The sequence below is a fragment of the Oryctolagus cuniculus genome, chromosome 7 (genome assembly GCF_051225735.1).
Source record: "Oryctolagus cuniculus isolate XC-2025 breed Fujian yellow rabbit chromosome 7, ASM5122573v1, whole genome shotgun sequence".
Lineage (NCBI taxonomy): Eukaryota > Metazoa > Chordata > Mammalia > Lagomorpha > Leporidae > Oryctolagus > Oryctolagus cuniculus.
Genome location: NC_142873.1, coordinates 122,275,362 through 122,299,420, shown reverse-complemented (window position 1 = coordinate 122,299,420; position 24,059 = coordinate 122,275,362). Strand labels below are relative to the sequence as shown.

Sequence of the window (24,059 nt, the reverse complement as noted above, 5' to 3'; positions counted from 1 at the left end):
GGATTGGCAGGTAAAGAGTAATTTTAAAAAAATATTTATTTATTTATTTGAAAGTCAGAGTTACATAGAGAGAGAAGGATAGGCAGAGAGAGAGAGAGAGAGGGAGAGAGAGAGAGGTCTTCCATCTGATGATTCACTTCCCAATTGGCTGCAACAGCTGGAGCTGTGCCAATCCAAAGCCAGGAGCTTCTTCTAGGTTTCCCACGTGGGTGCAGGGGTCCAAGGGCTTGAACCATCTTCTACTGCTTTTTCGGGCCATAGCAGAGAGCTAAATAGGAAGTGGTGGAGCCGGGACCTGAACCAGTGCCCATGTAGGATGCCAGCACTGCAGGCGGCAACTGGCCCCAGACACTGAAGGTAATTTAATACAAGGGGCCAGCGTTTTGGCACAACAGGTTAAAGTTGCTATTTGTGACAAAGGCAGCATTCCATATCAGAGGGCCAGTTCAAGCCCCAGCTCTTCTGCTTCTGATCCAGCTTCCTGTTACTGTGCCTGGGATAGCAGAAGATGGACCAAATGCTTGGATCCTTGCTACGCATGTGGGAGACCCATATGGAGTTCCAGACTCCTGGCTTAAACCTGGCCCAGACCTGGTTGTTGCAGTCATTTGGACAGTGAACCAGTGGATAGAAGATCTCTCTCTCTTCTCTGTCACCTTGCCTTTCAAATAAATAAATGATTTTTAAAAAGTTTAGAGTCTTAATAGAAAATCAGAGGGATAGAAAGGCCAACAGATCAAGAGACAGGTGTCACAGAAAAGAGTGTTTGTTGTGCTGGAGCCGTGGTGTAGTGGTTTAACCTGCCACCTGTGACAATGGAATCCCATATAAGCACCAGTTACTGTCCCAGCTGCTCCACTTCCAATCCAGCCCCCTGCTAAGAGGAAGGCAGTGAAAGACGGCCCATGTACTTGGGACCCTGACATTCACATGGGAGACCCAATGAAGTTTCTGGTTTTGGCCAGGTCCAGCTCTGGCAGTTGCCATTTGGGAGTGAACCAGCAGATGGAAGCTCGCGCTTTTTCTCTCTCTGTCTCTATAACTCTGCCTTTAAAATAAAAAAAAAAAATCTTAAAAAAAGACAAAAAAAGAGGCTGGCACTGTGGCATAGTAGGCTAAGCTTCCACCTGTGGTGCTGGCATCCCATGTGGGCACAGGTTTAAGTCCCAGCTACTCCTGATCCAGCTTTCTGCTATGGCCTGGGAAGGCAGTAGAAGGCGGCCCAAGTGCCTGGGTCCCTCCACCCATGTGAGAGACCCAAAGAAGCTCCTAGATCCCGGGTTTGTCTTGGCCCAGCTCCGGCCATTGTGGCCATTTTTGGAGTGAACCAGCAGATGGAAGACCTCTCTGTAACTATGCCTCTCAAGTAAATAAATAAATCCTTAAAAAAAAACAAACTTATTTCATTGCTATAGTAATCAAAACAAGGAATGTTTTGTTTGGAATGGAATATTGACAACTTCAAAAAGTTCATAGAAAATGGAATTTTACGAGAATATAAATATAGATCAATAGCCTAGAAACAAACTGTCACATTCATGATCGAACACTTTTCAACAAAGTTGCCAAAGACACACATGAGCAAATGACAGTCTTTTAAACAAATGGTGCTGGGAAAACTAGATAACCACATGCAAAGTTCTCTTATACTATATATAAAAATTAACACAAAATGGATTAAAGATCTTAATACAAGAGCTAAAACTATAAAATTTTTACAAAGATAGAGGGAAATGCATCATGACACTGGATTTAGAAATGCTTTCTTGGTTATGACAGGAAAGAAAAGAAAAAAAGATAAAATGGACTACATCAAAATTAAAATGCAAAAAAAGGTGGGGGGCGCCATGGCACCCTCTGCCTGCGGTACCTGCATCCCATATATGGGTGCCAGTTCTAGTCCCGGTTGCTCCTCTTCCAGTCCAGCTCTCTGCTGTGGCCCAAGAGTGCAGTGGAGGATGGCACAAGTGCTTGGGCCCCTGCACCTGCATGGGAGACCAGGAGGAAGCACCTGGCTCCTGGCTTCGGATCGGCGCAGCTCTGGCCGTTGTGGCCACTTGGGGAGTGAACCAAAGGAAGGAATAACTTTCTCTCTGTCTCTCTTTCTCTCACTGTCTGTAACTCTGCCTGTCAAATAAATAAATAAAATTTTTAAAAACAAACAAGCAAAAAAATTAAAATGCTTCTGTGTGCCAACAGACAGTATCAACAGAAAAGGGTTAATTCATGAAATGGGAGCAAATATTTGCAAAATATCTATTTAAGGGGTTAATATTCAGAGTATATAAATAACTCCTAAAACCTAACAAAAAAGCAAACACTAAATTTAAAAATGGACAAAGAACTTAAATAGAAATTCTCGGCACAGGATATGCAAATAGACAATATGCATATGAAAAGATGCTCAGGGTCCAGTGTTGTGACTCAACAGGTTAAGCCACTGCTGGCACCCCATTATCCACTTGCCTGGAGAAATGGCTTCATTTGGGTCTCCCACTTGGGTGATAGGGGCCCAAGCATCTGGGCCATCCTCCCCGGCTTTCCCAGGCTGTCAGCAGGAAACAGGATTGGAAGTGGAGTGTCCAGGACTTGAACCATCATGCATTTGGGATGATGGCATTGAAGATGGCTCCCATTTGGGGTGATGGCATTGCAGGTGGTGGCTTAACCAATTATACCACAATGCTGGTACCTATATGGGATGCTGGCATCGCAGTGGTGGCTTTACCGGCTACACCACAATGCCATCCCCCATGCTCCACTTCTGATCCAGTTCCCTAGTAATGTACCTGCAGAGGCAGCAGTTGGGCTCCTGGCTTCCACCTGGCCATTGAAGCCATTTGGAGAATGAATTAGTAAATGGAAGATCTCTCTCTCTCTCTCTCTCTCTGTCTCTCCCTCTCTCTAACTCTGCCTTTCAAAGACATAAAATAAAAATCTCTTTTTTAAAGATGTTCAAAATCCCCAAATGTAAGAGTTGCCAAGGATGTAGAGAAATTGGAATGCTAGTGCACTGTTGGTAGTAATGGAAAATAGTATGGTAGTTTCTCAAAGAGTCAGAAATAGAATTACCATATGATCCAGTATTTTTTCTGGAATTCTACCCAAAAGTAATGAAAGCAAGGAATTAGATTATCTGTATACTCATGTTCATAACATCATTATTCATAAAAACATGGAAGCAACCCAAGTAAGTATATATTAACATATGAAAATAAACAAAATGTGATATAGACATATGTTAATAATATTCAATTTTTAAAAGGCAGGAAATCCTGACACATGCTACAACACATGAACCCTGAGGACATTTTGCTAAGTGAAATAAGCGAGTCACATAAGGACAAACACTTTTGACTGCACTTACACAAAGTATCTGAAGTAGTAGTCAGAATTATAGAGACAGAAAACCGAATGATGGTTGCTAGGGTTTGATGAGAGGGAAGATGAGAAATTATTGTTTAATGGGTACAGAATTTTGGTTCTGGAAAGGGATGATGGCGATAACTGCACAACAATGTGAATGCACTTAACATCACTGAATTGTACATTTAAAAATGGTTAAATAGCAAACTCTGTTAATATATTCTACCACCATATTTTAAAAAATCACTTACCAGAACAAAGTAAAGAATATCCACCCTTCCTCCCCCCAAAACGAGTCTCATTTACTGAGTTTCCTTTATATGCTCTCTGAGGAGACATTCATTTATTCAATAATACTATGTGCCCAGGCAGATTTTCAGGTTCTTGGACTGTAGCAGTGAAAATAAAGACCTTAGTTCCTTGTGGAACTTAAATTCTAGTAGGAAGAGGAGACAAACAAGAGAAAAACAAAGTAACTTAAATAGTTTACTGAAAAGTCCTAATGAAAGAAGAAACAACAGAAAGGTAATCTAAGGGTGCTTGGCTGGGTTACTTGTAAATGACTGATAAGGCGCCAGAATAAGCCTTGCAGAGAAACTAACATCTGAAGCCAAGTTTTGTTAGAAGTAATGGCGATCATCAAATGAAAACATGGAGAAGGGTCATCCCAGGAAGAGGAAGTAGCTAGTGAAAAGGCCTAAAGAAACACCGGGACCAACAGCTGATCAATAGCAAGGCCAGTGTGGCTGGAACAGAGTGAAAAGGGGGAAACGAGATACTGGTAGAAAGGCATAGGCCATTCTAAGGCTATTACCAGCTATAATTTGAAGAATCTGAAAGAACTCCTGATAGATTAGAGATGGAGTAAAGAGCCAAGGCTGATTCTAAGGTTTTAGGTCTGGGCAAATTAAAGATGAAGTTGCTATGACTAAAATAGGGAAGCTCTAAGAGAAAAATATTTGGGAAGAAAGATTAGGTGTTTTATGTTAAGACAGCTAGCATCAAATTGTATGGGGAAAAGCTGGAAGCATTTCCACTGAGCCCTGGAACCAGGCAAAGATGCCCACTTTCACCATCACTGTTCAATATAGTTCTAGAAGTTTTAGCCAGAGCCATTGGACAAGAGAAAGAAATCAAAGGGATACAAATGGGAAAGGAGGAAGTTCAATTATCCTTGTTTGCAGATGATATGATCCTACAGAAAGGGGAACCAAGAGATTCCACTGAGATTATTGGAACTCATAAGAAAGTTTGGCGAAGTTAAAGGATATAAAATCAACACTCAAAAATCAATAGCCTTTGTATACACAAACAATGCCATGGCTGAGAAAGAACTTGTAAGGTCAGTACCATTCACAATAGCTACAAAAAATTTTAAATACCTTGGGATAAATTTAACCAAGGATGGGAAAGAACTCTACAAAGAAAATTGTAAAACATTAAGGAGGCCAGCACCGTGGCCCACTTGGCTAATCCCCTACGCCTGCAGCACCGGAATCCAGGGTTCTAGTCCTGGTTGGGGCGCCGGATTCTGTCCCGGTTGCTCCTCTTCCAGTCCAGCTCTCTGCTGTAGCACGGGAGGGCAGTGGAGGATGGCCCAAGTGCTTGGGTCCCTGCACCCGCGTGGGAGACCGGGAAGAAGCACCCAGCTCCTGGCTTTGGATCGGCACAGTGCCGGCCATGGCAGCCATTAGGGGAGTGAACAAACGGAAGGAAGATCTTTCTCTCTGTCTCTCTCTCACTATCTATCTATCTCACTCTCTCTCTGTCTCTCTCTCTCACTGTCACTATCTCACTCTCTGTCTCTCTCTCTCACTGTCTAACTCTGCCTGTCAAAAAAAAAAAAAATTACAGAAAGAAAGAGAAGACACCAAAAAATAGAAAATTTTTCCATGTTCATGGATTGATAGAATTAATATCATCAAAATGCCATACTACTCAAAGTAATTTACAGACTCAATGCAATCCCAATCAAAATATCAGATCTGGAAAAAATAACTCTAAAATTCATGCAGAGTCACAAGAGACCCTGAATAGCTAAAGCAATGCTAAACAATAAAAACAAAGCTGGAGGCATCACAAGACCTGATCTCAAGACATTACCAGGGTTGGCGCCACGGCTCACTTGGCTAATCCTCCGCCTGCGGCACCGGCACCCAGGGTTCTAGTCCCTGTTGGGGCGCTGGATTTTGTCCTGGCTGCCCCTCTTCCAGTCCAGCTCTCTGCTGTGGCCCGGGAGTGCAGTGGAGGATGGCCCAAGTACTTGGGCCCTGCACCCGCATGGGAGACCAGGATAAGTACCTGGCTCCTGGCTTTGGATCGGTGCAGCGCACTGGCCGCAGCAGCCATTTGGGGGGTGAACCAACGGAAAGGAAGACCTTTCTCTCTGTCTCTCTCTCTCTCACTGTCTAACTCTGCCTGTAAAAAAAAAAAAAAAAAAAAAAAAGACATATTACCAGGCAGTTATAATCAAAACAGATTGGTACTGGCACAAGGACAGACACGTTGACCAATGGAACAGACTAGAGATCCTGGAAATTAATCCGTGCATCTACAACCAACTAACATTTGACAAACGAGCTAAAATCACTCCCTGATGAAAGCACAGTCTCTTCAACAAATGGTGCTGGGAAAACTATATCTCTGCATATAGAAATATGAAGCAAGACCCCTACCTTAAACCCTATACAAAGAGCAACTCACAATGGATCACGGACCTAAATTAAGACCTGAAACTATCAAATTACTAGAAAAAAACATAGGGAAACACTGCAAGACATCGGCATAGGCAAAGATTTCTTGGATAAGATCCCAGCAGCACAGGCAATACAGGCAAAAATAGACAACTGGGATTACATGGCGCTAAGAAGATTCTGCATAGCAAAGGAAGCACTCAACAAAGAGGCAACTGACAGAATGGAAGAAAATATCTGCACACGATAGATATGATAAAGGGTTAACATCTATGATAGATAAGGAGCTCAAGAAATTCAATAACAACAAAACCAATAATCCAGTTAAGAAATGGGCTAAGGATATGAATAGGCATTTTTTCAAAGAATTAAGTACAGATAGCCAACAGACACACAGAAAGATGCTCAGGATCACTAGCCATCAGGGAAATGCACATAAAAACCACACTGAGATTTTACCTCATCCCAGTTAGAATGGCTATCATCCAAAAATCAAAATATAACAAATGCTGGTGAGGATATAGGGGGAAAGGTACCCTAATACACTGTTGGTGGGAATGTAAAAAAATACAATCATTATGGAAGACAGTATGGAGATTCCCCAGAAACCTGAAAATAGATCTATCATATGATCCAGCCATTCTTTCTGGAAATTCACCCAAAGGAAATGAAATCAGCATATGAAAGAGTTATCTGTATTTCCATGTTTATAGTAGCTCAACTCATAATAGTTACGACATGGAATCAACCCAGATATACATCAATTGACAACTGGATAAAGAAATTATGGTATATATACACTGAAATACTACTCAGCTGTAAAAAAGAAAAAAATGAAATCCCGTCTTTTGCAACAAAATGGATGCAACTGGAGACCATTATGCTTAGTGAAGTAAGACAATCCCCAAAAGACAAATGTTTTCCCTGATTGTGGTAACTAAGGTACAGAATATGATTGAAATTGACATTTTGAGATTTGATGATTGTTTACAGCTGTTGTCTATACTCTTGCGGAACAGTGGTTTTTCTACTTACTGCTTATTGAATTCTTTATTTAGTGGAGGATTAAACTTGTGATTATAAAGAAAATTCAAAGTATGTCAATGTGAAAATTAAAAGAAAAAATGGTACGTGCAAGGGAGGGAGACAGGATAGGGTGGGAAGTATCACTATGCTCTTAAAACTGTATATTTAAAATATATGAAATTTGTTCCCTTTTTATCAATTAAAATTTTTTTTTTGACAGGCAGAGTTAGTGAGAGTGAGAGTGAGAGTGAGAGTGAGAGTGAGAGTGAGAGTGAGAGAGAGAAAGGTCTTCCTTTTTCCATTGGTTCACCCCCCAAATGGCCACCATGGCAGTGTGCTGGGCTGATCCGAGGCCAGGAGCCAGGTGCTTCCTCCTGGTCTCTCATGTGAGTGCAGGGCCCAAGCACTTGGGCCATCCTCCACTGCACTCCCGGGCCACAGCAGAGAGCTGGACTGGAAGAGGAGCAACTGGGATAGAACCGGCGCCCCAACTGGGAGTAGAACCTAGGGTGCTGGTGCTGCAGGTGCAGCCTAGTGAGCCACGGCACCGGCCCAATTAAAAAAATTTTAAAAGACGTATTATGTTAGATATATCTATCAGATATTCAAGTAGAAATGTCAAATAGCTAGTTGGATATGAGTCTGGGGTTCAGGGAAGAGATGTGGCTAGAGACATAAATCAGCAGATAGATAGTATTTGAAGCCATAAAACCCATGTACATGCACAAAGAAGTACAGATAGAAAAGAAGTCCAGGGACTAATACCTGGGATAACCTAACTCTAAGATGTTGGGAGAAAAGAAGAAGAATCAGCAGAACAGACTAAGAAAGAATGACTTGAAGAGGCAGGTGAAAAACTAGAGACTTCATTTGAATGTGGTCTATCTATTACTACAGCTTTCATCTTGTGAAAACTGCTTCATCTCTTCACACCTTGATTTTCCTTGTCTATACAACAAACATAACACTAATTATCTCTTGTAACTGTTATAAGAATTAAATGAAACTAAGTATAGGAAAATGGTTAACACACTGACTGTTAGAACTCCCCATGTGCTAAATAAATGGTAGCTACGTTAAATCTTAGCTCTCTTCTAGTACAGTCATTTATTCTACCACTTAACAGGAAATGAACCACAAACTGGAATTTAAAAAGAAGACCGACAAAGGCATTAGCAACCTTTTATAGTAAGGCCACAATTTACCACTTTACCCTAAACGTAACTTTTCCTCTATCTATAAAGTAGCCCTTATCAAAATGTTTGTTTGATTTTCCTTGAACACACCCTATATCCAGCCTCCATGCTTGTCATGTTGTTCTCTCTTTTCCTATATGCTTGGGAAAATCAGAGCCTATTTACTGAAGGCATACCACAAATGCCATGTCCTATGTTGAAATCATCACCATTTACCCTTAATGTGATCTCCTTTTCCTTTACCAAAATTTTATTTATGAAGAGGCTGAGAGAGAGAGAGAGTGTGTGTGTGAGTTAGCTCCCATCTACTGATTCATTCCCCAAATGCCTGCAATGGTCAAGGGCTGAAGCTGGGAGCCAGGAACTCAATCCACGTCTCCCATGGTCTGAATGAACAGAAAGCTGGAATCAGGAGCTGGATTCAAACCCAGGAATACCTATGTAGGCCATCTTAACTGCTTAACTGGCCGCTTAACTGCTAGGCCAAATACCTGTTCCTTACTAGCCTTTTTCTATGCTTATAATCCTTAATTTGTCACAATCAGCAAATGTGCATACTGAACAACTCATTTTACAGTCATTAGGAAAATTAAAAGATCTCATTTTTTAGAATGATACTGAAGTACTTCATATTTGAGTTTTCTTCCTATTTTCTACTCTCCCACACAGTAACTAGAATGCTTATCTGTTTTGTTTTTAAAGGAATAGTGAGAAAGGAGCAGTTACTTAGTCGAAAAAACATTTAGACTCCATGTGACCTAGGTTTGAATCTTGGCTTCGCTTGGTTTAAATTGAGTGAAATGCATAATCTTGAACAAGTTACTTGTGGTCCTCAGTTCCTTTATGTTTAAAATGGTAATATTACTTAAAAGATTATTAAAAGAATAAATGAAAAATTAAGATACCAAAAATAAAGTATGAAGATTGTATGGTAGAATAACATTTTGTTTTTCCCTGTACTAGTAACAGAATCTATTTGTATTTGTAAAGCAATTTTCATTATCTACTGGAAGACACTAATCTTTTAATTTAGGCCAAGATTCCTAAGAGTCAATGCTGACTTTGATGCTGCCGGGCAATACGAACTTTTACAAAACAAAAAGCTTTTATTGGTTTTACTGATATTAGGTAGAGTACATATTGTAGTAAGATCTTTAACATGAATAATAAACAAAATAATGAAGGGGAAGAAAAAAAGAAAGTGATATGCAAATGCTTGTCACTATTATTATCGGTAGATAACAATTGGATATAATTAAGTAATATTTTTAAAGCTATAATTTGTAGAGCAAATATATTTGAAGACAGAAAAAAAAGAATCTTAATTAGAAGGAAAATGCTGAACATTTAATGAAACAGACAAATGAGTTGTTTACCTGAATCACTTGCTGCAACCACAACTGTTCCACCAGGCGCAAAAGGATCATTATGTTTCAGTGTTTCTACCTAAACAGATCACAAAAATCCATCACTCAGAGAAGCAGCATTTCTGTCTTATTTTTTAATTTTAAATTTTTTTATTTATTTGACAGAGTTACAGATAGTGAGAGAGAGAGACAGAGAGAAAGGTCTTCCTTCCGCTGGTTCACCCCTCAAAAGGCCGCTATGGCCAGAACTGCATCGATCCGAAGCCAGGAGCCAGGTGCTTCCTCCTGGTCTCCCATGGGGTGCAGGGCCCAAGGACTTGGGCCATCCTCCACTGCACTCCTGGGCCACAGCAGAGAGCTGGCCTGGAAAAGGAGCAGCTGGGACTAGAACCCAGCGCCCATATGGGATGCTGACGCCACAGGCAGAGGATTAACCAAGAGAGCCACGGCGCCAGCCCCATTTTTTATTTTCTTTTTTAAAAAATATTTATTGATTTATTTGGAAGGCAAAGTTACAGAGAGAGAAGGAGAGCCAGAGAGACCTTCTATCCGCTGCTTCACTCTTTACTCCCCAAATGGCTGCAAAGGCCAGGGCTGGGCCAGGCTGAGGCCAGGAGCTTTAACTGGGTCTCACATCTGGGTGGTAAGGGCCAACCCTTGGAGCCCTTCTGCTGCTTTTCCAGGCACATTAGCAAGGAGCTGGATCAGAAGTACAGCAGCCAGGACATGAACTGGCACCCATATGGGATACCAGTGTCACAGGTGGCAGCTTAACCTGCTATACCACAATACCAGTCCAGAGAAGCAACATTTCATAGCTGATACTTCTTTGCCACTGCAAAAAAAATATTCCTTAAAAACTCTAGGAAATATTAACATTTGGGACAAATGTTTCCCTAGTGATTTGTAACCCTAACAGAAATGATACATATTATTTTCAATCTTTTTCAATTGTCAAATATAGCATTTCTTCAGAAAAGTTCATGAAAAATATTTATAGATTAATAAGTCTCAAGTGAACACCTGTGTGGTCATCTCCCAGTGAACTGTCAATACCTCAGAAGCCTTCATGTGTACGCTTCCAATTCTAATCCCAGCCCTCCTCCAAAGAGTTAACTGCCATCCTGCCTTTGGTAGTATTCTTTTTCCTTCATAATTTTGCTACTCATATATAAATGCTATTTTATTTTGAAATAATTTAGACTTATGGAGAGTCCCCACACATACTTTACAAAGGATCTTCTAATATTAGTATCTCATTTCATGAGAGATTATTAAAACTAAGGGATGAGGGGCTGGCATTGTGGTGCAGCGGATAAAGCTACCACCTGCAATGCCAGCATCCCTTAGGAGCATCAGTTCATGTCCTGCTTGCTTAACTTCCAATTCAGCTCCCTGCTAATGCACCTGGGGAAAGTAGTGGAAGACGGCCCTATTGCTTGGGCCCCTGCCAGCCAGATGCAAGACCTAGCCCTTGGCTCCTGGCTTCAGCCTGGCCCAGCCCCGGCCATTGCAGACATTTGGGGACTAAACCAGAGGGTGGAAATCTCCCTCTCTCTTTGTAACCCTACTTTTCAAAAAAAATAAATCAACTTTTAAAAAAAGAAAAAACTACTAAGGAATGAGGGGTTGGTGAGTGGTGCAGCAGATTAAACTGCTGCTTGCAATGCCAACATCCTTTTATCAAAGTGTTGTTTTAAGTCCCAGCTGCTCCACTTCCAATCCAGCTCCCCGCTAAAGTACCTGGGAAGGCAGCAGAAGATGGCTCAAGGATTTGGGTCCCTGCCACCCATGTGAGAGAACAAAATGAAATTTCAGTTCCTATCTTTGGCCTGGCCCAGTTCCAATACCATTCAGGGAATGAACTTGTCTCTGTTTCTGCTTTTCTGTATCTATTTCAGATAAGTAAAATTTAAAATAATAATAAAGAAAAAATCCTAGGGGCTGGCGCTGTGCGGTAGTGGGTAAGGCCACTGCCTGCAGTGCCAGAATCCAATATGGAAACCAGTTCGAGTCCTGGCTGCTCCGCTTCCAATCCAGCTCTCTGCTATGGCCCAGGAAAGCAGTAGAAGATGGCCCCAGTCCTTGGGCCCCTGTACCCATGTGGGAGACCCAGAAGAAGCTCTTGGCTCCTGCCTTTGGATCAGTGCAGCTCTGGTCGTTGCAGCCAATGCGGAATGAACCAGCGGATGGAAGACCTCTCTTTCTCTCTCCCTCTCCCTCTGCTTCTCCTTCTCTCTCTGTGTAACTCCGACTTTCAAATAAATACATCTTAAAAAAAAAAACCTAAGGAATGAACACTAGCACAGAACTGTAAACTACCAACTTCATTTGAATTGCACCAGTCTTTTTGTTACTGTCCTTTTATTTTAAATGAATTCATCACTGTTTTCTAATCTCTTCACAACCAGTTTCATTTTTAAAAATATATAATCCTGGCCGGCACCGCAGCTCACTAGGCTAATCCTCTGCCTGCAGGGCGGACACCCCAGGTTCTAGTCCTGGTTGGGGCGCCGGGTCCTGTCCCGGTTGCTCCTCTTCCAGTCCAGCTCTCTGCTGTGGCCCGGGAGTGCAGTGGAGGATGGCCCAAGTGCTTGGGCCCTGCACCCGCATGGGAGACTAGGAGGAAGCACCTGGCTCCTGGCTTCGGATTGGCGCAGTGCACTGGCCGTAGTGGCCATTGGAGCGTGAACCAACAGAAAAGGAAGACCTTTCTCTCTGTCTCTCTCACTGTCCACTCTATCAAAAAAAAAAAATATATATATATATACATACATATATATACATATATATATATATATATATAATCTATTTATTTATTTGAGAGGCAGAGAGATACACAGAAAGTTCTGATCTGCAGGTTCACTCCCCAAATGCCTGCAACAGCCCCTGACTGGGGGCAAAATCAAGAACTAGGAACTCAATACAGGTCTCTCCTGTGAGTGGCAGGAATGCAATCACTTAAGTCACCGCCACTGCCTCTCAGGGTCTGTGTTAGCAGGAAGGAGCCAGAGCTGGTACTTGGACTCTGATGTGCATATATTAGCTTTTAAGCCAAACAGCCATCCAGGATGATCTTTTTCTATTCTAGGACATGATGTCACATTTAAGATGCACACTGTTCTAACTTTTAAATATCTTAGTACTTACTATCAGCATTTCCACTTTCTGTTGTTTAAAAAATAACTGAATTGGGGCCGGCGCCACGGCTCACTAGGCTAATCCTCCGCCTTGCGGCGCCGGCACACCGGGTTCTAGTCCCGGTCGGGGCGCCGGATTCTGTCCCGGTTGCCCCTCTTCCAGGCCAGCTCTCTGCTGTGGCCAGGGAGTGCGGTGGAGGATGGCCCAGGTGCTTGGGCCCTGCACCCCATGGGAGACCAGGAGAAGCACCTGGCTCCTGGCTCCTGTCACCGGATCAGCGCGGTGCGCCGGCTGCAGCGGCGGCCATTGGAGGGTGAACCAACGGCAAAGGAAGACCTTTCTCTCTGTCTCTCTCTCTCACTGTCCACTCTGCCTGTCAAAAAAAAAAAAAAAAAAAAAAAAAAAAAAAAAAAAAAACACACACACACACACACTGAATTGTATAATTTTTTTGACAGGTAGAATTAAGACAGTGAGAGAGACAGAGGCAGAGACAGAGACAGAGACAGAGACAGACAGAGAGAAAGGTCTTCCTTACGTTGGTTCACCCCCAAATGGCCGCTGCAGCCGGTGCGCTGCGCCAATCTGAAGCCAGGAGCCAGGTGCTTCTCCTGGTCTCCCATGCGGGTGCATGGCCCAAGTACTTGAGCCATCCTCCACTGCCTTCCCTGGCCACAGCAGAGAGCTGGACTGGAAGAGGAGCAACCAGGACAGAATTTGGCGCCCCAACAAGGACCAGAACCCAGGGTACTGATGCCGCAGATGGAGGATTATCCTAGTGAGCCACGGCGCTGGCTGAATTGTAGAATTTTGAGACACACACACAGAACTCTCTGCTTAAGAGATCCTGTTTCATTCAATAACAGGCAATGTTGAAGTCTGGCATCAATGGTAAGATCAAGTGGGTACAATAGGTAAGGACTTCACCTGAAACCAGAGATTTCTGCTATTGAACTGTCTTCCTATTTTATAGTTTGGCTTTTAAAAATTTAGTTATTTTATTTGAAAGGGATAGAGACAGAGAGAGATTGTCCATCTGCTGGTTTACTCTTGGAATGCCCACAATATCTGGGCCAAAGCTGGTAGCTTAGAAATCAATCTAGGTCTACCACATGGGTGGCGCCCTTGAGCCATCATCACTTGCTACAACCTAGCATATGCATTAGCAGGAAGCTGAAATTGGAAGCAGGGTTAGAATTCAAACCCAGGCACTCTGGTATAGGTTGCAGGATATAAGGTATAGGATGCTTATAGGATATAAGCAGCATCTTAACCACTGTGCCAAACACCCACCCTGAAACATTAGTTTGCAATTACAGTCAAACAAATTGTGTATTTAGGAAGATAAGTTAAAATTTCTCTGACACCAGGTTCTTTTGAAGGGACATGTTAAAAGCCTTGGAAAATAGTTAAGTAAAAAGAGTGTGGAAAGAGTTCATGAACCCAACTCTGACTCATGGTTATCAATATTGTCTCTATTGTATAGACTCTACTTCCAGTCATCAAGAAGTTGGATATTATAATTGAAATGTCAAAGGATTGGGCCTGACACTGTGGCAGAGCAGGTTAAACTACCTCCTGTAACACTGGCATCCTGTACTGGTTCGAGTCCCAGTTGTTCTACTTCTGATCTAGCTCCCTGCTAATGTGCCTGGGAAGGCAGTAGAAGATGGCACAAGTGCTTGGGCCCCTGCTGCCCACATGAAAGAGTAGGATGAAGCTTCTGGCTTTTGCCTGGCCCAGTCCCATCCAATGCAGCCATTTGGGAGTAAACCAGTGGATGGACGTTCACGTGTGAGCTCTCTCTCGCATACTTGCTCTCTCTCTCTCTATTTCCTTCCCTCCTTCCAACTCTGCCTTTCAAGTAAGCCTTTAAAAATCTTTTTTAAAAAAACTACACCCATTGGAGAAGAAAGACAAATTTTCAAGTAGTAGGAAAAGACTGCTGGAGAGAGATATGGAAGCATAACTGCTAACTTAATCTAAGTCTCATTTACTTAAAAATGAAGATAACAACATGAGCCTCATAGGATTATTATGAAAGTGCAAAGTAATGCATAGGCAGAGTTTAGCACCACTCCTGGCACACAGAAGATACTAGATAAAACTGTAGCTGTTATCATACTGTGAATTTGTTTTTTGTTTTGTTTTCAATGGAAAAATTACAAGTTGCAAGCAAGAGCAACATTCATTTTGAAAACCAGGGAAAAGAGACCAGCATTGTGGCACAGTGGATTAGGCTGCCACTTGTGATGCTGGTATTCCCCACTGGACTGCCAGTTTGAGTCACAGCTACTCTACTTACTGAGAATGCAGAGGAAGACAGCCTGAGTTCTTGGGTCCCTGCAGCTCTCATGGGAGAAACATATGGAGTTCTAGGCTCCTGCATTTGGCTTGGCTCAGTCCTGGCCCCTGTGGCCATTTGGGGAGTGAGGCAGCAGATGGGAGACTTCTCATTGTCTCTGCCTCTGTCACTCTGACTTTCCAGTAAGTAAATAAATTTTAAAAAGGACTAGGAAGAAAAAAGAGTAAGAAGGACAAATGGCAGAAAAATTTCACCAGGTGTGGTCATTTGGCATAGTGGTTGAGATGCCTTTTGGGATGCCAGCATCTCATATCAAAGTGTTTAGATTTGGTCCTACTCTACTCCTGATTCCAGCTTCCTGCTGGTGTGCACCTTGGGAGGCAGAAGGTGATGACTCAAATGGCTGGGTCTCTCCTATACCTGTGTGAGACCCAGATAGTTTTTTGCTCCCGGTTTTGGCCTAGCCTATTACTGGCTGTAGCAGGCATGTTGGAGGTGTGTGTGGGTAGGGCAGTGAATGAGTGGATGGGATATCTGTCTGTTAGGTAACTAAATTACATAAAAGAAAAATATCTTACTTAGGGAAGAATAGAGGTATATGTTATTTTTAAATTAGTAAGAACTGATTTGACTTATTCTTAAAATGAAAAGAATGTGAAATGAATGGCTAGGCTAAGAAGGTGAGAAGAAAAAAAAGCAGGTTGTATCTAACTTTAGAAAAATTTGCCAAATGTGCCCACATTGCAAACTAAGTGGTAGGAAAACAGAGTATCCTGTAGCCTGTGGAAACCACAAATATTCACTTACAGAGGTATTTGTCCAGTTTTACATCAATGGAAAATACCAGCTGATGGCCAAGTAGCTCTTTACTGAATACAGTAAGGAAGTAATCTGAGAATACTAAAGCAGAATCAATTATTCTTATAAGGAAGTATTCTTAAATATTTTAAAAACTGTTTAATTTATTTGAGAGTCAGAAACAGAGAGAGCTTGGTGGTTCACCTTATAAAAGCCTGTAACATCCAGGGCTGGGTTAGGATGGAAATAAGAGGTCAGGAACTCAATCCAGGTCCCAACCTACTTGAGCCATTACCTGCTGCCTCCCAAGGGACACATTAGGAAGAAGCTGGATGGGGCTAGCGCTGTCGTACAGTGGGTTATAGCCCCAATCTGCTGGGCCAGCATCCTCTATGGGCACTGGTTCGAGTCCCAGCTGCTTCACTTCTGATCCAGCTCTCTACTAAGGCCTGGGAAAGCAGTAGAGGATAGCCCAAGTCTTTGGGCCCCTGCACCAGCGTGGGAGACCTGGAGGAAGCTCCTGGCTCCTAACTTCATATCAGCTCAACTCTGGCCTTTGCAGTCATTTGGGGAGTGAACCAGCAGATGGAAGACCTTTCTCTCTCTGGCTCTACCCCTCTCTGTAACTCTGTCTTTCAAATAAATAAAATAAATCTTAAAAAGAAGCAGCAGCAGCAGCAGCAGCAGCTGGATCAAAAATGGAGCCTGGGTTCAAACCCAGGCACTCAGGGGCCAGGGCTGTGGTGCAGCAGGTTAATGCCCTAAGTGCTGCATCCCATATGGAAGCCGGTTCTAGTCCCGGCTGCTCCTCTTCTGATCCAGCTCTCTGCAGTGGCCTGGGAAAGCAGTGAAGGATGGCCCAAGTCCTTGGGCCCCTGCACCTGCGTGGGAGACCTGGAAGCAGCTCTTAGAGGCTCCTGGCTTCAGATCGGTGCAACTCCAGCCGATGCCACCATCTGGGAAGTGAACCATCAGACGGAAGACCCCCCCCCCCCCCGCCTCTCCTCTCTCTGTGTAACTCTGATTTTCAAATAAATAAATAAATCTTTAAAAAAAAAAAACACCCAGGCACTCTGATATGGAATGCAGATGTTCTAAGTGGCATCTCGACCACTATTCTAAATGCCCACTCTAAGGCAAGTATTCTTAATGTAAGAATATTAGAATACAAAAATTCCTTTCTTCAAATGCCTGTCAATCACCTTTTCCTTTCTAAGTCCAGTTATTTTCAGACCTGAAACTGTTGTCTAAAAACAACCAAAAGACTCCAAATAAAAACAAGAAAAAAAATCTCTCTCAAGCCATTTGTAATTACTGAAATTGCATGATGGATATATGGAATTTATTAAAACATTTAATTATGTTATTTTTTAGTATTTTTAAATACCCCAAATATAAAGTGTTTTGTTTGTCTGTTTAAGCTTCCAGATGGCAAAGCATTAGTTGTATGATCCTGGACATGTTAAGTTTTCCAAGTTCCAGTGACAATTTTTTTTTTTTTTTTTTTAAAAAGATTTATTTATTTGAAAGGCAGAAATACAGAGAGGTAGAGAGAGAGAGAGAGAGAGAGAGAGAGAGAGAGAGGTATTCCATCCGCTGGTTCACTCTCCAGATGGCAGCAACAGCTGGAGCTGTACTGATCTGAAGCCAGGAGCCTGGAGCTTCTTCCAGGCCTCCCATGCAAGTGCAGGGGCCCAAGGACTTGGGTCATCTTTTACTGCTTTCCCAGGCCATAGCAGAGAGCTGGATCGGAAATGGAGCAGCTGGGACTCAAACCGGCACCCTTATGGGATGCTGGCACTGCAGGTGGCAGCTTTACCTGCTGCTCCACAACGCGGGCCCCAACTAATTAATTTTTGAAAAGAACAATGTTGGGGCCAGTGCTATGGTGTAGCGGGTAAAGCCGCCACCTGCAGTGCCAACATCCCATATGGGCACCAGTTCAAGTCTCAATGCTCCACTTCCAATCCAGCTCTCTGCTAATGACCTGGGAAAAGCATCGGAAGATGGCCCAAGTGTTTGGGCCCCTGCAACGATGTGGGAGACCTGGATGAAACTCCTGGCTCCTGACTTCTCCCTGGCCCAGTCCTGGTTGTTGTAGCTATCTGCGGGAGTGAACCAGTGGTTGGAAGATCTCTCTCTGTCTCTCCCTCTATTTCTGTAACTCTGACTTTCAAATAAAAACAAATAAATATTTTTTAAAAAATAAATATTAGTTAATTAAATTGAGAGATGTCGAGACAGAGAAGCAGAAACAAAGAGCACCTATTTGCTACTTCACTCTGCAAATTCTTGTAATGGTCTGTTCCAAGTCAGGGAACCAGAAAGACTATCCAGGTGTGTCATGTCGGTAACAGAAACCAAATTACTTGAGGCATCATTGTGGCTACCCAGGGTCGGCATTAGCAGGAAGTTGAATCAGGAGTCAAAACTGAAGACTGAACCTAGGTGCTTCAATATGGGACATAGGTATTTAACCATTAGGTTAAATGTCTGTGGCCATTCTACCCGCTCCTCTCCGTCCCTATACATACATACATACATATATATATATGAAAGATTTAATTCATTTATTTATTTTAAAGGCAGAGTGACAGAGAGGGAGAAAGAGAAATTTGGTTCACTTCCAAATGCCTGCAACAATCAGGACTGGGTTAGGCCAAAGCCAGGATCCAGGAACTCCATCTGGGTTTTCCACATGAGTGGCGAGGACCCAAGTACTTGGGTCATTATCCACAGTCTTTCCGGGCACACTAGCAGGAAGCTGGATTGGAGGTGGAGGAACCAGGACTCAAGATGCCACTCTGATAAGGAATGCACACATCTCATGCAGCAGCCAAACCGCCAAACCTGTTATACTACAACGCTCACTCTTCCAGTGTCATTATTTTTAAAATAAGGACACCAAGACCTTCTCTGCAAGGTTGTTGTGAAGATAAGAAAAAACATGAATGTAAAGCACACAAAAGCACTGAATATACATAGTACACAGTTATTAAACAGTGTCTGTTGTTGTAGGTATGTACATTCTGAAGAGAGCCTGAGATTTGGTGAGAATTTGCACTATTTTTTTTACAAGATTAACATTCCGAAAGAGAGTATAAAATAACAAAGGATTTTATTTTCTAGAAGATCAATATTGTTTCATTCATTCATTCAAAAGGCAAAGCAACAGAGAGAGGGGGAGAAAGAGAGAGAGAAAGAGAGAGATCTTGCATCTGTTGATTTCACTTCCTAAATGGCTACAAAAGCAGGGGCTATGTCAAGCCAAAACCAGGATAGGAACTCTATCCATGTCTCCCAGGTGATCAGAAGGCACCCAGGCACTTGATTCATCACCTGCTGCTTTCCAGGTGCATTAGCATAGTGCTGGATCAGAAGCACAGTAGCAGTCAGGACCTGAACTAGCACTCTAATATGGGATGGGAGCAATCCCAAGAAGGGGCTTAACCTGCTCCACCATCATGCCAGCCCCCGATATTACTTTTAAAGTAATGTTAGTCACTTCAGTAAAACACCAAACATTTCTGAAAAGCTTTCCTTAAGACTAGCTTAGAATTTTCTAATTAGGCCGGCGCCGTGGCTCAATAGGCTAATCCTCCACCTTGCGGCGCCGGCACACCAGGTTCTAGTCCGGTCGGGGCGCCGGATTCTGTCCCGGTTGCCCCTCTTCCAGGCCAGCTCTCTGCTATGGCCAGGGAGTGCAGTGGAGGATGGCCCAGGTGCTTGGGCCCTGCACCCCATGGGAGACCAGGAAAAGCACCTGGATCCTGGCTCCTGCCATCGGATCAGCGCGGTGCGCCGGCTGCAGCGGCGGCCATTGGAGGGTGAACCAGCGGCAAAGGAAGACCTTTCTCTCTGTCTCTCTCTCTCACTGTCCACTCTGCATTGTCAAAAATTAAAAAAAAAAAAAAAAAAGAATTTCCTAATTATGTATGTTTAATATCCTCAATGGGTCCCTTGAAGAATGCACTTACTTTTTTTACAAAGTAATTTCTTACAGTCAATACAAAGGGGGTGATCAAACTATGAAACACCAGTCCGAAGCAAAAACTGGAAGGCCTAGTAGAAATAATCCAAATGATGATTCTTTCATCATTGTATAGCTTAAGCAACTCACTTAGGACACTTATTACACATTTAATGTCATACTTACCGATGTATTACTGCTGTTGCTGGCTGCACTGAAAGGGTCAGTACTTGAAGTGGCAAAAGGATCAGTAGAAGATTGCTTGAAGAAGCAGTCAGATGCAAATGGATCAGAACCTCTAAAGGGATCACCACCAAATGGATCTAAGAAAACAAAGTACAATATATGAGACCAAAAAACCCCCATTGTACTAAATCTCCAATCACCTAATGACATGATCATTGCCTTAATTCAATGACATTCTTGGAGCTGGCACTGTGGCACAGCCACTGCTTCTTGTGATGCTGGTATCCCAACCGGAGGGCTGGCTTGAATCCTGGGCTGCTTTGTTTCTTTCTTTTTTTTTTTTTTTTTGACAGGCAGATTGGATAGTGAGAGAGAGAGACAGAGAGAAAGGTCTTCCTTTTGCCGTTGGTTCACCCTCCAATGGCCGCCATGGCTGGTGCGCGCGACCAGCACACCGTGCTGATCTGAAGGCAGGAGCCAGGTGCTTCTCCTGGTCTCCCATGGGGTGCAGGGCCCAAGCACTTGGGCCATCCTCCACTGCCCTCCCTGGCCACAGCAGAGAGCTGGACTGGAAGAGGGGCAACCGGGACAGAATCCGGTGCCCCGACTGGGACTAGAACCCAGTGTACCAGCGCCGCCAGGTAGAGGATTAGCCTATTGAGCCATGGTGCCGGCCTGCTTTGTTTCTGATCCAGCTCCCTGCTAATGTGCCTGGAAAGGTAGTGGAAGATGGCCCAAGTGCTTAGACCCTGCCACCTATGTGGGAGACCCAGATGGAACTCCAGGCTCCTGGCTTCGGCTTGGCCCAGCCCCAGCCATTGTAGCCATTTGGGAAGTGAACCAGCGAATGGAATACCTCTTTCTCTCTGTGTCTCCCTCCCTCTTTGTCACTCTGCCTTTCAAACAAAAAAGAAAATAATAACTCTTTAAAAAAAGGTCTGGCAAAGCAAAAACATTTTTAAAAAATAAATAAAAGGTATTCTGAACTTCTGCAGAATTTAAGTTAGGCACTTTTAATTTCAGATTACTTTGTGATTTTGATAGAAAAGACACAGCCTTTTATCTAATACACTATTTTTAAAAATGGTATATCAATTTTAAATGACTTTTTTTTTCTTTCTTTTTTTGAAAGGCAGAAAGAGACAGACAATCAGAGACCTTTCATCTACTGGTTCAATCTTCAAATGACTGCAATACCTGAGGCTGGGCCAGGCTGAAGCCAGGAGCCTGGAACTCAGTCTGTGTCTCTCATGTGGTTGGCAAGGACCCAAGTACTTGAGCCATCATCTGCTACCTCCCAGGGTATCAGGGTAGAACCCAAACCTACGCATTCCTATATGAGATGAGGAGATCCCAAGCAATGTCTTAACCACTATGCCACATACCTTACCCTGGGACCTAATTTTAAGTATCCTTATTCTATGCTATTGAAAACTGAAGAAAATGACAAAAACTTCTAAACTAAATGATAAACAAGATGTGCTTCATCTTAATAAAAATAATCCAAGAAACAGAATATCTTAAAAAGCTTGATGTGGGGCCAGGATTGCAGTGCAGTGGGTTAAGCCACTGCTTGGTAAGGCAAGCATCTCCTGTAAGAGTGCTGATTCAAGTCTAGGTTGCTGTGCTTCCAATCCAGATTCCTGCTAGTTCTCCTGCGAAAGCAACAGAAGATGGCCCGAGTACATGGGCCCCTGGCACCTATGGATGGCAGTTCTGGCTCCTGACTTGATCTAGACCTGGTTGTTGTAGCCATCTGGGGTATGAATTAGTTGATGCAAGATGGATGGGTCTCTCTCTCTCTTTTGTTCTGCCTTTCAAATAAGTAAATATATTTTTAAAAAGCTTAACATTTAGTAATTCTTCAAGATGCTTCCTTTCTCTCATTTACATGAATAATAAAATTACATGAAAATAAATATTATGTTCTAAACCTTGTAGTAATGTAGATCATTATGATCATCTAATCTTTAGCTACTAAGAAGAAATTAAATGTTACTAAAAGCATTATTATTGTGAACTAAAATTGATCACTTGGACTAGTGAGATGGCATTGGTACATGCCACCTTTATGGGATTGTATTGGAATCCCCTGGCATGATTCTAACTCCATCATTTGGGGCAAGTCCGATTGAGCATGTCCCAAACTGTACATCTCCTCCCTCTCTTCACTAGTCCAAGTGATCAATTTCAGTTCACAATTGATCACACTGATAGGTCTAAGAGTCAAAGGGATCACACAAACAAGTCTAGTGTCTGTTAATACTAACTGATAGAATCAAAAAAGGAAAGAATGATCCATCATGGAAAGCGGGATACACAGCAGACTCACAGAATGGCAGATGTCCTAAATAGCACTCTGGCCTCAGAATCAGCCCTTAAGGCATTCGAATCTGGCTGAAGAGCCCATGAGAGTATTTTAGGCATGGAAAGCCAAGACATGCTGGGGAAAAAAAAAAAAAAAAAGAAGACCTCAATGAAAGATCTCTGTGAGTGAGATTCCAGTGGAAAGAACGGGGCCATCAAAGAAGGAGGTACCTTTCTCTGAAGGGAGGAGAGAACTTCCACTTTGCTACGACCCTGTCGGAGTAAGATCGAAGTCGGCGAACTCAAAAGGCTTCTATAGCCTTGGCAACTCATGACTAGAGCCTAGGGAGATTACTGACGCCATAAACAAGAGTGTCAAATTGTTAAGTCAACAACAGGAGTCACTGTGTACTTGCTTCTCATGTGGGATCTGTCCTTAATGTGTTGTCCAATGTGAAGTAATGCTATAACTAGTACTGAAACAATATTTTACACTTTGTGTTTCTGTGTGGGTGCAAACTGATGAAATCTTTACTTAATATATACTAAATCAATCTTCTGTATATAAAGATAATTGAAAATGAATCTTAGCCGGCGCCGCGGCTCAATAGGCTAATCCTCCGCCTTGCGGCGCTGGCACACCAGGTTCTAGTGTCGGTCGGGGTGCCGGATTCTGTCACGGTTGCCCAACTTCCAGGCCAGCTCTCTGCTGTGGCCAGGGAGTGCAGTGGAGGATGGCCCAAGTGCTTGGGCTCTGCACCCCATGGGAGACCAGGATAAGCACCTGGCTCCTGGCTTCGGATCAGTGCGGTGCACCGGCCACAGTGTGCCAGCTGCGGCGGCCATTGGAGGGTGAACCAATGGCAAAAGGAAGACCTTTCTCTCTGTCTCTCTCTCATTCACTGTCCACTCTGCCTGTCAAAGAAAGAAAGAAAGAAAGAAAGAAAGAAAGAAAGAAAGAAAGAAAGAAAGAAAGAAAGAAAATGAAACTTGATGTGAATGGAATGGGAGAGGGAGCTGGAGATGGGAGTGGTGCGAGTGGGAGGGAAATTATGGGGGGGGAGCCATTGTAATCCATAAACTGTACTTTGGAAATTTATGTTTACTAAATAAAAAAAAAGATTCTACCATTAAAAAAAAAGCATTATTAATACTATTTCTTTTTTTAAAAGGTAAAGTTAAGGTTTACTAAGAAAATTCACAAGAATCTACCACTCTCTTTCTGAATATGACAGGCACAAACTAAAGCTCCTACTGAGGCAAAGATTAACAATTTCAAGACTACATGCAAAAAGGAAGTCCATTTCCTCTAACTACCCAGCTTGTGATCTACCACTCTTAAATACAACGTAAGTTTGTATTAAGCAGAACTGAATTTTAACCCAAGGTGGAATTCAATAATATACTAACCAATTTTTCCAAAAGGATCATCCTTGAAAGGATCACCTATGATAAAATAAATAGGTAAAAATCAAAATAACAATATTTACTGTTGTCACACCATTACTTGAAGGGTAACTTTACTACAACAGAAAAGCAATATTTCTAAAGCAGTTTGCTTCAATAACCCCATCTCAAAGTAGAAAAAGTTACTAGAGATATTGAAAATAATAAAAAATATAGAACTCAATACACCTCATAAAAGAGAAAATTTGAAATAGAATCAACCAAGCTTACCTTGTTCACAAGTGAAAATTACAGAAA

General features: G+C 42.6%; 1 protein-coding gene across 9 annotated transcripts in view; it reads right to left on the bottom strand.

The window, feature by feature from the left end:
- EPS15 (epidermal growth factor receptor pathway substrate 15) overlaps positions 1-24,059 on the bottom strand; it is a 182,304-nt gene that overhangs the window by 17,763 nt on the left and 140,482 nt on the right. For 7 of the 9 annotated variants that reach the window (XM_089300698.1, XM_051857775.3, XM_070078538.2 and 4 more), the window contains 3 exons: positions 23,766-23,801; positions 20,049-20,185; positions 9,658-9,727 (listed from right to left, as the gene is read on the bottom strand). In XM_089300698.1, the coding sequence (XP_089156824.1) occupies positions 9,658-9,727; positions 20,049-20,185; positions 23,766-23,801 (243 nt within the window). The remainder of the gene's footprint in view (positions 1-9,657; positions 9,728-20,048; positions 20,186-23,765; positions 23,802-24,059) is intronic. The other 2 variants (XM_089300699.1, XM_070078537.2) reach the window with 1 other exon arrangement.